A 14,312-nucleotide genomic window follows, 5' to 3' on the forward strand; every position below is an offset into this window, starting at 1 on the left:
CATTGGTTAATAAAGTGAGATTAAATACATGAAGTATATTTGTGTTATTGCAGGTTTGCATAATATTCTAACTTTGCATTTCTCTGTTTTTATTCATTTATTCATTCAGGAATACTGAATCTGTTTTTGTGTGAGTAAACACATATTCAAATTTAGTCTAGATCCTAGAACACCTGCACTTATTCCTTATATTTCTCAACATGGAGACAGGAGAACTGTCAGTCAATACATGGAAAAACAAAATAACTTGTGTTTCTTATATAAAAAAAACTGATATTTTGCTGTAAATGTAAAATTAATGCGTAACTTTAATAGTTACTTGTAAAGTAACGTGCGTTACTTGTAATGCGTTACAGTAAGTTAGTAAATACACTTTAATTTTGGCTACAAAAATAATGAGATCACTTATATATGAGATGTATATTTAAATGTATGTATATATATAATTGTATATACTGTTGGGTAGAATTATTTTTGTTAAATTTTCATTGGTAAACATTCACTGCTGGATGAACTAAAACAAAATAACTTGTGTTACTTATTAAAAAACGTTAAAAAAAAGTAATCTCGGTATACGCGCGCGTTACAGTAAGTTACTAAATACACTTTAATTTTGGCTACAAAAATAACTACACTCACCTAAAGGATTATTAGGAACACCATACTAATACTGTGTTTGACCCCCTTTCACCTTCAGAACTGCCTTAATTCTACGTGGCATTGATTCAACAAGGTGCTGAAAGCATTCTTTAGAAATGTTGGCCCATATTGATAGGATAGCATCTTGCAGTTGATGGAGATTTGTGGGATGCACATCCAGGGCACGAAGCTCGAGATCTGGTGATTGTGGGGGCCATTTTAGTACAGTGAACTCATTGTCATGTTCAAGAAACCAATTTGAAACGATTCGAGCTTTGTGACGGTGCATTATCCTGCTGGAAGTAGCCATCAGAGGATGGGTACATGGTGGTCATAAAGGGATGGACATGGTCAGAAACAATGCTCAGGTAGGCCGTGGCATTTAAACAATGCCCAATTGGCACTAAGGGGCCTAAAGTGTGCCAAGAAAACATCCCCCACACCATTACACCACCACCACCAGCCTGCACAGTGGTAACAAGGCATGATGGATCCATGTTCTCATTCTGTTCTGACTCAACCATCTGAATGTCTCAACAGAAATCGAGACTCATCAGATCAGGCAACATTTTTCCAGTCTTCAACTGTCCAATTTTGGAGAGCTAGAGCAAATTGTAGCCTCTTTTTCCTATTTGTAGTGGAGATGAGTGGTACCCGGTGGGGTCTTCTGCTGTTGTAGCCCATCCGCCTCAAGGTTGTGCGTGTTGTGGCTTCACAAATGCTTTGCTGCATACCTCGGTTGTAACGAGTGGTTATTTCAGTCAAAGTTGCTCTTCTATCAGCTTGAATCAGTCGGCCCATTCTCCTCTGACCTCTAGCATCAACAAGGCATTTTCGCCCACAGGACTGCCGCATACTGGATGTTTTTCCCTTTTCACACCATTCTTTGTAAACCCTAGAAATGGTTGTGCGTGAAAATCCCAGTAACTGAGCAGATTGTGAAATACTCTGACCGGCCCGTCTGGCACCAACAACCATGCCATGCTCAAAATTGCTTAAATCACCTTTCTTTCCCATTCTGACATTCAGTTTGGAGTTCAGGAGATTGTCTTGACCAGGACCACACCCCTAAATGCATTGAAGCAACTGCCATGTGATTGGTTGATCAGATAATTGCATTAATGAGAAATTGAACAGGTGTTCCTAATAATTCTTTAGGTGAGTGTATATCACTTATATATGAGATTTATATTTAAATGTATATATATATAATTGTATATATTGTTGGGTAGAATTATTCTTTGTTAAATTATCATCGGTAAACATTCACTGCTGGATGAACTAAATAGCATAGGAATGCACTAGACGTCTGTCAGTCGATAAAAAAATGAATCTCATGACTAGAAACCCTTGGATGTGTCCAGTAGGAGGCAGCACTCAAACACTGGACAACATTCAGTCAGTGTGTGTGTCTTCTGCTGCCCTGTACCGAAGCGCGCGCTGCTGTAGATCTGTGTTTACACAACTCAAACACTCTCCTTCACCTAAACGAGAGCTTTTCCTCTGGTAAGTCCATCACACCCTTTTTACTGACATTTTAGAGTTTGCATTAGTGTAAGCAATGTGCATTTACATGAGCACCGTTAGCCAAAATCCGCAGTTTGACAAATCAGACGAATGCATGTGTCATTTCCCATTATATCGCATCATAGGTGTGTAAGCATGTACTGAATTACAGTACAGTGCGTGTTTACCCTTGCATTTACTACACAACTTGAGTGTGCACGTGATTTAGCCAGTTAGCTGTGCGAATGACCCACCCTGCCCAGTATCAGTGTGTCGTTTAATGGTAGCTGGTTTCACTTGGTCATCTTGGACCAGCAACAAACCAGCTAGCACGTGATCCTAAAGTGGTCTAGTTGGGGTGTCTTGCTAGTCTGAGTTTGTCATTAGGTGTTTTTCATTAGCTGTTTTTTATAAATCAACTAGCTAGTGATCAGCTTTTCCAGTGGGGTATGCAATGCATTATTGATGTTTTGGAGATAATCATAGTTGTCTTCCATTTAGCAGGATTGGGAGCGAGGGCTCCACGTTATGTCATGCATGATGAGTGTGGATGTGAAGAAACTGAAGGTGAACGAGCTGAAAGAGGAGCTGCAGAAGCGCGGGATGGACACCCGAGGCCTCAAAGCGGATCTGGTGGAGCGTCTGCAGGCGGCTCTGGAGGAGGAAAAGGGACACACCTGTGATGAGGAGGCTCCAGCAGGTACTAGAGGAGAAGATGCATGCTTGATGATGGTGATAATGCATTTGATCTCATTGCATGCTTGCCTTGACAGGTGTTGCAGAGGCTGGGAATGATCCAGGGCAGACGGATGGTGAGAAACAGGGCTCTGATAGTGATCCTAAAATCCCTGTGGATGAAGCTAATTCTGAGACTGTGGAGGAACAACAGGCAGCTGTTGAGACCATCTGCAAGGAAGGTAAAACTGCAACTGGGATTTCTGAGTTTGAATGCATTTCATCCTCAATTTTGAATTGTCTCACTGTTATCCGACTTGACTGGCTTTGTTCATATACACGTAATTCAACTACCCAGTGCCAGAGGGGTATGCAGCAACAATTTTGCCCCCCCCCCCCCTCAATAACAAATAGGCTAGTTATTAATAGGCTAATAACAAACATAAAAATAAACATTTGTTTGAAAGTAATTAAAAAGGAAATTATGCGTTAAGCAATATCATACGAGCAAGAGTGCTATTTTCCAGAGTAGCCTATATCAGCACGATTGCAAAATGCGATATTAATTTTATACAACAGTTCAATAAACAACAAGTTTTCATTTTTTACAGTTTTGCTCTATTTTTCCAACAAAATAGAACAAACAAAGTATAGGTTTCGTTCTCGAATAATTCAGTCGGTTAAAACATATTAGTTGAATGATTCTAGAATCCACTCACGCTGCCAAATATACTGGCAGTTTATAGTTTCATAGGCCTGGAATAATTTCATATTTCTATAATTAAAATATTATATTTAGAACGTAAATCTAAAAATCTCATGACATTATTTAGGCAATTGTAATTACAGTGTAAGTGGATTTTGATAAATTGTAAGATGGATTTTGTTGATACTGATTTAATTTAATTCTTATAACAGCCATAGTGAATCGTGGTAAATAGTGTAAGGACTTAAAAAGATGGTCAACAATATGTAACTTTACAATATGTAACGCTTTGATATAAAAACCTGCATCGTTTTTGTGGTAAATCACGCGGCAAGGACACGCGTTTTTCTGTCAAATCGCACCTTTTGACGTGTCAATGCGCAATCAAACGCCCGCCCAAGCGTATATGAACACTTTGGCTTGCCGCCGGCGCGCCCACTCGCGACATTCCATTATTATCCAAAATTCTATTATGGAATCTTATGAGGGCGCCTACTCTAGCTTCTTAGTCCTCTAAAATGTTATATAATATTGAGGAAATACAGAAATTATTTAGAAACGCACAACAGCAGCTACATATAGAAAATACCAAAAAAAATGTTTTTTCATACCATCGCTTTGGCGCCCCCAAGGTGCTGAGCCCCTAAGCGCCGCACATAGCGAATACCCACTTTTTGCGCCACTGGACCAACCTCACAGTTTCACTGTAAAACATTTCTCCAATTTAACATTTTCTAGTGACTGGTCACATCAAAATTTGATCAAAATGACCAGTCACTAGAACATTTTAAATTGGAGAGGCCTGACATTTTTTACAGTGTTGTTAAATTAAAATGTTCCATTGGCTCAACATATTATTTCTGATTGAGCCCATGTTAAGAGACTGTTGCCAAAATTGATACAATTTAATTCACAGAAATTCAATTTGGCCAACTGAAAAATGTTGATGTGATCAGTCATTTTAAATTGGAGGGGCCTGAAATTTTTTACAGTGTAATTAAAAACATGTCAAATAATTAGACTTGCTTATGGATGCATGAAATTTTATTTAACCATTAAAACGGAGTCCAAAAAAAAAAAAAAAAAGGAATCCAGAAAAATAAAGGGAAGGGCCCTATAAAGCGTTGGAGCTGGTGGACCTTCTATAACGCATACCCACTTTTTGCACCACTGACTTTTTTCACCACTGACGTTATTACAAGTTATGATATTTTCTATCTCTCTATATAGATTTTTCAGTTGCCAAAATATTCATCACAGTACTTAAGATAGCAAATAACTCATGCTGCAATGAAATGTATATTCATTTTTACATAATATTGACTAAATTAGAAATAAATAATTTGAAAATGAATCAATATGAATCAAATTTGATCTTATTGTTTTTATATATTATTTTCACAACTAAAGAACTTGTTAAAAACTTGAATAAAAAGGAAGTAAACACCGTAACAACAATGCACTTCTGAATATGGTAATTAGGGGTGCTCCGATTGATCGGCATCCGATCTCGATCGGTCGATAATCGCTTTGGGATGATTGATCGGCGGCCGATCTCATGAACCGATCGCATGCTGACGACACATAAACCCGCACCTGCCGTGAGAGCTAGGGCATGATATGCAGCGACACCGTCTCATTCTCTTTCCAGCGCGGGTAAAATAATTATAATGCTGAAGGTGAGGTACAATTCATATTTCTATTAAATAACTTACGTCTCACAGAAAGTTTTCAAATGACTGCGTAAGTTCACAAACAGCGCGAGTGAATCACCGCGTGTGCGCGCTCTCTCTCCCTTTCAAAATGCTCAAATGGCTTCATATCATAGCATCTGCATTACAATCAAGTGTCAGTGTCGCATCGTCACTAAAGTTTATCATTTGCATTTATTTTTAAGTCTTGCCAGTGTTCAAACCGCTCAGCACTCGCGCGCTCTCCAGACCGTGAGCGTGCGCCCACACACACACACACACACACACACACACACACAGGCCATCTCACAAAAAGCTTGCGAGAACAAATTGCGGTGAAATGGTCAGATACACACAAATGTATGTACTTATGCTGCCTTCACGTGCTATCGGAATGATCGTAAATACGAGTTTCCTAGGTAAAAATTGCACATGAACGCCCTCTGATGTCGTGTTTACCACTGGGAAGTTCGGAAATAATTTTGATACCCCAATTCCCGAGATGGGCGTGTCATAAGCTTTAAACATGGAGTCGGGGAGAACTAGACTGCTGTGGCAGGTGTGGTTTTATTGGTTTTTTTCCCAAAACAGCTTGGTTGTCTTGTCTTGACATTAACGTAGTACATATTTACATGTAAGAGTAATCATATGAAGTGTATTGTATGTTTGGTACACAGCGAAAATAGCCTGCATTTGACTGAAATTACAGAATCAGCAGAAAGCGGACTATGTGGAATGTTTATATGGTTGTCGGTGCATGGGAGACTACAAATGATGATGGTTTTAATAAGATTTTCCCAATAAATAGGCAAGAATAACCTGGTGTCCACCATGATTCCTGTTCACTCCGACAACAAAGCACTTGAATGCAACAAGCTCGTAATCACGACTTCTAAAGTGGGAATTAGGAAATTTCCGATAGCACGTGAAGGCAGCATTAATGACCGTCTTGACGAGTATGCACGTAAACCCCGTCGTGACTCGCGAGTGAACGTTTGTGCAACTGCATGTAACTGTATCCGTGTTCACTCTTAAAGTGACAGCTGTCGAATAAACTGCTGCTGTCTCTGAGTTTCTCTTTGTCTTGTGTTGTTTGATGAACCTTTATGACACTCACTGCTCTTGAATGACTAACTTTTGCAACCTTAAGTGTAAGGATTAATCTAATTTAATTTATTCAGGGAAGACCAATATAAATTTACATTTGATTTCTTATTAAATGTCTTTAGTATTTCTTATCTCAATACTAATGTTAGACCTACCTGAAAATTTGTCTTTAAAAACAAAAATGCACTGCATGATCAAATATTTAGGTGAGATAATTATATACATTTATTATATATTTGGGAAAGATGGCCTACAGTAGCCTTAAGTTATCTCATTTTCTAAAATAAACACTTGGTGGTTCTTCAAGATCTTGACTCTAGCCTATTTCTACAGTTTTTTTTTCTCAATACCGTTAATTTAGAGTTTCATTTCTACAAATGGTGCAAACTCTGCAAGATTATAGATAAAAGATTCCCATTCCCCTGCCATTCTGTGATCGGCAGTGATCGGCAATCGGCAGATCATGATCTTGGTGATCGGTAATCGGTGATCGGCCCCAAAAATGCTGATCGGAGCATCTCTAATTGTAATATGTGCAAGTCACATTTAAATAAAGACCAGGTAATGCTTACTGTACATTTAAAGGGTTAGTTCACCCAAAGATGAAAATTCTGTCATTAATTACTTACCCTCATGTCGTTCGACACCCGTAAGACCTCCGTTCATCTTCAGAACACAAATGAAGATATTTTAGTTGAAATCTGATGGCTCTGAAAGGCCTCCATTGGCACAATGCACTTTACTCTCTCAAGACCCATAAAAGGTACTAAAGACGTTGTTTCAAAGTCCATCTCACTACAGTGGTTCTACAATAACTTTATGAAGTGACGAGAATAGTTTTTGTGCGCAAAAAAACCCTAAATAACGACTTATATAGTGATGACAGATTTCAAAACACGGCATCATGAAGCTTCGAAGCGTTATGAATCAGTGAGTCGAATCATGATTTGGATCGCGTGTCAAACCGCCAAACTGCTGAAATACGTGACTTTGGCGATTCAAACCGCTGAATCGACTCACTGATTCATAACACTTCGAAGCTTCATGATGAAGTGTTTTGAAATGTGTCAAACAACCCACCCAGAGGCAGGTGTCAGGTGATCCTCAGCTCAGTGTTAATTTTGACGGCAAATTTTGATTTAGTTTTAGTCATAGTCTTTTGACTAAAATGCCATTTAGTTTTAGTCATATTTTAGTCACCTGAATTGTTTTTAGTTTTAGTCGACTAAATATCATTTGATTTTAGTCGACTAAATCTACAGGAGATTTAGTCTCCTAAAATCTAATGAGTTTAGTTAAATTGTAATACATTAAGCATTACATTGACATTTTTACATAATTTTGTTTTTGACATTAAAAATACACAAAAGAGAGCTCGACTCACTTCTTCTTTTTTTTAAACATCTATATAGTTTTTGTAACTTTGTATTTCTGTTTTAGTTAGTAGGCCATATCAGGTTAAGCTAAAGCTTAATTTTTTTTTATTTCAGTTAACATTTATTTAATTTCAAGTAATGAAGATTTTTTTTAATGGTTTTAGTGAACTATTATAGCCCTGACACTTTATTGAATGTGTGTCAAATACTGGTCTTTCCTCCTGACTATGAATTAAATGGGAATTCAATTAAATACATTTTATTGTGTAACCAAAAAAAACGAATATATAATGCGTGACTTTTAATAATAAACAAGCTCAAAATACACATTGACTCTTATTTTGAAATGCGCCTTACTATTGCAGTTGCAGGATGCTTCAAGTTCAGATGAGGGAGATAAAATATGCATTGTTACAACCATCTAAAACATATTACTATATAAACATCGTAAAGTAAACACTGTCATTATTCATCAGCATTAGTTTATAAACAATTGCCTGGCCTAAATGTGTGTTATTAATTGATTGTGAGCCGCTCTGCTGGATTGGGGATACGTGAGCCTGTAGAAGCGAAACAGCGCCGTGTTCTCCAGCGGTTAGATCAGCACGCTCAAATCAAATGTGCGCATCTGTTACACAAGACATCAGTTCTGACTCGATCTCTTCCCTAATCGTCCCTCCCTAACATTTTCATCTCGTTTTTATTTGTTGACGAAAATGACAGTTGATTTTCGTCAAAGTTTTTGTCATCCAACGCTAGTTTTTATTTAGTTATCGTCTCGTTTTCGTCAGTGAAAAAAGGTCGCTGACGAAAATTATGACAAATTATTCGTCAACGAAATTAACTCTGCCTCAGCTATACATCAAGGTTGCCGTTCACAAAATTAATCCACCTTTTTTTGATCATCGCTTTTGTATTGAAAGCTGTTTTGTAAGTTGTAGGCTATAGTAACTAAAAGTACTGACAGTAACTTGGCAAACTGATGCGAATGTGCTCTAGTTACGATCGTGTTAGGGGAGGATCCAGGCTCAGTGGCTCCAGTTCGTCATCAACAGTTATGATAGTGTAGGGGGAGGGGCCATATGCTCAGTGACTCCAGTGTGTCATCAAGCCACCGTTTTAGCCCCGCCCAGAAAATCCTGAACACAGCAACGGTGGAAAACTGTTTAACGGTCTAACTTCTGAATTCAGTACTACATAGTTCACAGTCTCTGTAATGTGTTTCAGCAATACATTTCTAACATTTATAATGTGTTTAGAAACAAATCTCAGAATTGCCTTTACAGGGACTTCAATAACATCAGCAGGTAAATGTGGATGCTGTCACTTTAAGACCGACTGCACGGATCCAATATACTTCTCTCAACTGTTTTCGTTCACTTAGGACATAATTTACCGCACTTACTTGCAAATGCATGTTCACTTTGACGCATAGGTATGTGTGAGATGGTGGTCCAGTGGGTTAAGTCATGGAACTGATATGCAGAAGGTTGCTGGTTCGATCCCAGCTGTCATTACCAGTGTGTCCTTGAGCAAGGCACTTTAGGGGGATTGTCCCTGTAATGAGTCGCTTTGGATAAAAGCGTCTGCCAAATGCATAAATGTAAATGTATTTAACCGTTCAAGCCCAATAAGGCAGCAAAAAGCACTCAGTTCAGTTTGTGCGTGTACACATATGGTTATACTGAAATGAGTTGTCTTTTGATGCTTATTGCGCTTCAACGGTTTAAAATCACCTGTTTTTGCACAGCAACGTCATGTGAGTGTAACCGCGATAGAGATGATAGTGCAAAATCTCTACCGGTTGATGAATTTGTACAGGTTAATCATGTCTACCGGTATATCGCCCACCCCCAGACACAGATATGTTTTTTATAACAGTGTGAAGTGAACAGCACAAACCACATGGAATCTGATTTGGGCCACTGCCATTTGTGGTGCTAAATCAGATAGAGGTCTCATGTTTTGCAATGCAACCTCAGTCTGAACAGTCATAACGGAATTCAACAGGACTTTTACAGTCCTTTAGATTGACATTCATCACATATGTTTTTCTAGCTGGTGTTACTTTGGTTACATCATCGCAGATGCCCACTCTTCAGTGCTCCGTTGGTGCTGGCTCTATATCTATATTGATGGCTATATATTGAATATTGATTGTTTCACAGAAGATGAAGTGGCACCAGTGAAGGTGAAAAGTGAAGATGAGATCAAGCCAGAGCAACAAGAGCAGCAGCGATCTGAACCTGGCGGTGAATGTGAAGATGTGAAGGCTGTGGAATCCAAGACTGAACAGGACGGACACGCACATCATGGCCACAAGAGGCGCCATGATGAGAGCCACGGCTACAGCTATTATGAGCACCGCGAAGACAGGAGGTGAATTAACCACAAAGCTGTTGTTATAATCCTATATCAGCATTAGGATTTTGACTTGATGCAGACTAACAAGAGCTAGTATATTGACATTGTGATTTTCCACGTTTGATCACAGGTCCCGTTCTCCTCTGCCTCCTGCTGAAGAGGACGAGGAAGACTTTGATGGCACACTAGTGGCCATTGACACTTGTAAGTGAGGGCTTGTTTTATTTAGTTATGATTTGTTATATCTCTAAAATAGCCGTGAAATGTAATTCTCTCTGTTAACCTCAACAGATAACTGTGACTTGCACTTCAAAGTCTCTCGGGATCGTTGCAGTGGATATCCTCTGACCATCGAGGGGTTTGCTTACCTGTGGTCTGGAGCACGAGCCACGTATGGTGTAAACAAGGGACGCGTGTGCTTTGAGATGAAGGTAATGTACACTGCTCAAAAGTCTGGGGTCTGTAATATTTGGGGGACCTATTATGCCCCTTTTAATATAAGACTCCAGTGTGTCTAGAATGTGTCTGTGACATTAACAAACCCCACCTCTACCCTCAAAATACCCCACAGATTTATTAGAGCTTGTCAAATTTGCCCCTATTTGGCTGTGAGCAAAAATACGCAGTTTTTGTGTCCGTTTAAATGCAAATGAGCTACTGCTCCCCGTCCCCTTTCCAGAAGAGGGTGGAGCCTTTACAGCTCGTGCTTCAGATACTCCAGCAACAACAAAACCGGAGGATCTCACGCAGCCAAAATGTCAGAAATGATCAGTAGCTGTGTTCAGCCTTACATGTTTGAACCAAGCCTGCAGCACTCCTGTAAATAACTGAAGCCTACGCGTCTCGATCGCCCCCAGGTGGCTGGTCCCAGTATAGCTCATAACGCCCGCTCCTCCGTGTTGTCTAATGGACGCAAGATAAACTAAACAATCAAATTACACTTCATATAATTTTTTCCCAAAGTTGGTTTCTGTCATTGTAGGCAGTTTTTATCATGATGTCATTTCAAGTGTTCTTTTGTTAAATACGTTTAGTTTTAGTGAGTTATTTGATACTATAAAAACGGGGGGTGTGACGTCATGATTGACAGCTGAGATTGACGGCTTCTCTGAGTGAAGTTGTCACTGAGGCACTAACAGACTTTTTTCAGGATTTTTGGGTGGAGAATTGAGTTTTAGCTTTAATTTCTATACATAACTGTTTATTTCACACCAACATAATGAATTGTTCTGCATCGTCGAGAGTGTAGGCGGGCTTTTTATATCGTGGCTCTACTTCCTGCTCTACGCAGACTCCGGTCCCGAGATCAATACTGTGCAGACTCTGTCCCAAATCTGCGCAAGATGTCAGCGCCATATTCGGACCTCCGGAGGCTTCAGTTACTTCAGCGGAAACCAATGAAGTCGCGTCATCCATATTTTTTTACGGTCTATGGTTCGAACCGGAGTCGGACACCGATGGAGAGACTTGGGAAGAAATTACAACTTTTATAATACAACTCTAGTTGTTGTGGAGTTAGGTTGATTCAACTCATCGACTAGCATGTAACGTCATGTTAATCTAAAAATCTTTCAGAAACAACTTTTGTGTTGAACTGACCCTCGTTTGTGAAGCAGTCCAGCGTAAAAATGATTTGCGAAATTTATAACACTTTATTTTGCATAATAGGTCCCCTTTAATGTTTATGAAATAAGTCTATTATGCCTTCCAAGGCTGCAATTATTTGATCAAAAAGAAGTAAAACAGGAATATTGTAAAATAGTATCACTATTTAATATAGTGTTGTCTATTTTGATATATTTGAAAATGTAATCTATTCCTGTGATCATTTATTCTTGTCTTGTGTCATATGATCCTTCAGAAATCATTCTAATATGCAAATGTTCTGCTCAAGAAACATTTATTATTACTATCAATGTTGAAAACAGTTGTGTTGCTCAATATTTTTTTGTAAATAGTGATACATTATCTTTTTTTAGGATTATTTGATGAATATAAAGTTCCGAAGAACAGCATTTATTTGAAGTAGAAATATTTAGTAACGTTATAAATGTCTTTACTGTCACTTCAACACCCATAATGCACTGGGGTATGTTGCCGTCCAAGGCCACTCCCACCAGGCTGCTATAGATACACTTACCAGAGTCAAAAACGGCCTTGCTTTAGTAGGAAATACTTCTTAGCAAACTTTTAAGTCATAATGGTGTCGTCTTGTATTGTTCGCGGGTGCAAGAATTCAAAGAGTGAACGTTTAGTGGAAGTTAGTTACTGTCGGTTTACAGTGAAGGATCTAGAGCGGTGTAATTTTTTGGTCCAGGTAACACAGAGAACAAGTAAACATTGTTCATTTACATATACTACTGACATTGTAACACCACAAAACGGCAAACTTACACTTTTAATAGTTTACCCCCCAAAAGCCTATTATTTAATATCTTTATTATCTTTAGTTGTCATTCAGAATAAGTGTCTTGTTTTTCTTCTTCCAGATCATAGAGAATATATCAGTAAAGCATCTTCCCAGCAGTGAACCTGATCCACATGTGGTGAGAGTCGGGTGGTCTCTGGATTCCTGCAGCACACAGCTTGGTGAGGAAGCAGATGTACACTCACAGACTCTGAGGGTTTGTTGTAGAAATTATGTTTCTGGATTCTTATGTAGGGAATTACTGTCTTTCAGGAGAGGAGCCGTTCTCTTATGGGTTTGGCGGAACAGGGAAAAAGTCAACCAGTTGCAAATTTGAAGATTACGGAGAGAAATTTGGTGAAAGCGATGTCATTGGATGTTATATTGTGAGTGCAATTCTTGAATGCTACTTAAAGGGACAGTTCCACCAAAAGTGAAAATGTTGTCATCTTTTACTCACCTTCAAATTGTTCCAAACCTGTATCAGTTTTATTCTTCCTCTGCTGAACACAAAAGAAGGTACTTTGAAGAATGTTGGTAACCAGACTGTTGATGGACCCCATTGACTTCCATCAACTGTTTGGTTACAGATGTTATTCAAAATATCATCTTTTGTGTTCAGCAGGTGAAAGAAATTCCTACAAGTTTGGAACAATTTGACGGGTGAGTAAATGATGACAGCATTGTCACCTGTGGGTGAACTATCCCTTTAACTTCTTGCTGTATACTGCCAATTAGGTAGCTGACTTCTACAGATGCTGTCATGTTTACCATCACTCTGCAACATTTTGAGAGTGAAATCCAGTCGTTTAAATGTGAATTGATGCAATTAATAATTTTGCCTGATGGAAGTTCAGTGGTAAAGAAATTTCCCTGTTTGCATTGTACGTTGGGTTCAAGTTTTCACAACATGGACCAGTAGCTTGCCTTCGATTCGCCAGTAATATCTGTATAACTGGAAATACTTAAAGGGATAGTTTGATTCTATTTGAGTGTGGTATTAGCATGTTGCTAAGCTAATAACATGATACTCTAATACTCTATTCTGAGCATAAAAAGTACATTAATATTGAGTTAATTGCTCTCATTTTAATTCGTTTGAACCGCTTTGGGATGGGGCTTACTCTATAATACTCTTAAAGGAACACGCCACTCATTTTCCAACTCCCCTAGAGTTAAACAGATGAGTTTTACAGCTTTCGAATCCATTCAGCCGATCTCCGGGTCTGGCGGTAGCACTTTTAGCATAGCTTAGCATAGATTATTGAATCTGATTAGACTGTTAGCACCTCGCTCAAAAAATGACCAAAGAGTTTTGATAGTCTTATATGTTTGTGTCTTATAGGACTTTGATAGCCATGAGCAGGTGGAAATGGCTTTCTCAAAGAATGGGAAGTGGCTTGATGTGGCATTTCACATATCTAAAGAAGAGCTGGCCGGTCGTGCCCTGTATCCTCATATCCTGGTGAAGAACTGTGCTGTCCAGTTTAACTTTGGTCAACGGGAGGAGCCTTTCTTTTCTTTGCCAGATGGGTACACATTCATCGGGTCCGTTGACATGGAGGACAGGGTCAGAGGCACTGTTGGCCCTACCAACAAATCTGATTGTGAGGTAAATTCTCCTAATTCCCTCCATACAGGAACACCGTTTGACCCATAAAGAGAGATCAAAATGTTCAATGAAAATCTGACTGAAGTCAGAATTTCAGTACCGGAAGCCTAAAGTTTATAAAGTTATAATTATGGATATTTTTCTTACAAAAACGCATGGCTTCGTGGATGGATGCACTTTTTGGGGCTTCAAAATCTCAGTTACCATTCACTCCCATTATAAAGTTTGG

General features: G+C 38.9%; 1 protein-coding gene across 2 annotated transcripts in view; it reads left to right on the plus strand.

Moving 5' to 3' along the window:
• Positions 1-2,017: 2,017 nt before the first annotated feature.
• hnrnpul1 (heterogeneous nuclear ribonucleoprotein U-like 1) overlaps positions 2,018-14,312 on the plus strand; it is a 30,947-nt gene continuing 18,652 nt past the window's right edge. Inside the window, exons 1-9 of one of the 2 annotated variants that reach the window (XM_079826032.1) lie at positions 2,018-2,145; positions 2,650-2,845; positions 2,919-3,062; positions 9,869-10,079; positions 10,195-10,268; positions 10,356-10,495; positions 12,554-12,653; positions 12,745-12,857; positions 13,817-14,083. In XM_079826032.1, the coding sequence (XP_079682158.1) occupies positions 2,674-2,845; positions 2,919-3,062; positions 9,869-10,079; positions 10,195-10,268; positions 10,356-10,495; positions 12,554-12,653; positions 12,745-12,857; positions 13,817-14,083 (1,221 nt within the window). In that variant the 5' untranslated portion in view covers positions 2,018-2,145; positions 2,650-2,673. Of the gene's footprint in view, positions 2,146-2,646; positions 2,846-2,918; positions 3,063-9,868; positions 10,080-10,194; positions 10,269-10,355; positions 10,496-12,553; positions 12,654-12,744; positions 12,858-13,816; positions 14,084-14,312 lie in introns of both variants that reach the window. The other variant, XM_079826031.1, reaches the window with a different exon arrangement.

This window comes from Gobio gobio, assembly GCF_949357685.1.
Source record: "Gobio gobio genome assembly, chromosome: 9".
Classification (NCBI taxonomy): domain Eukaryota; kingdom Metazoa; phylum Chordata; class Actinopteri; order Cypriniformes; family Gobionidae; genus Gobio; species Gobio gobio.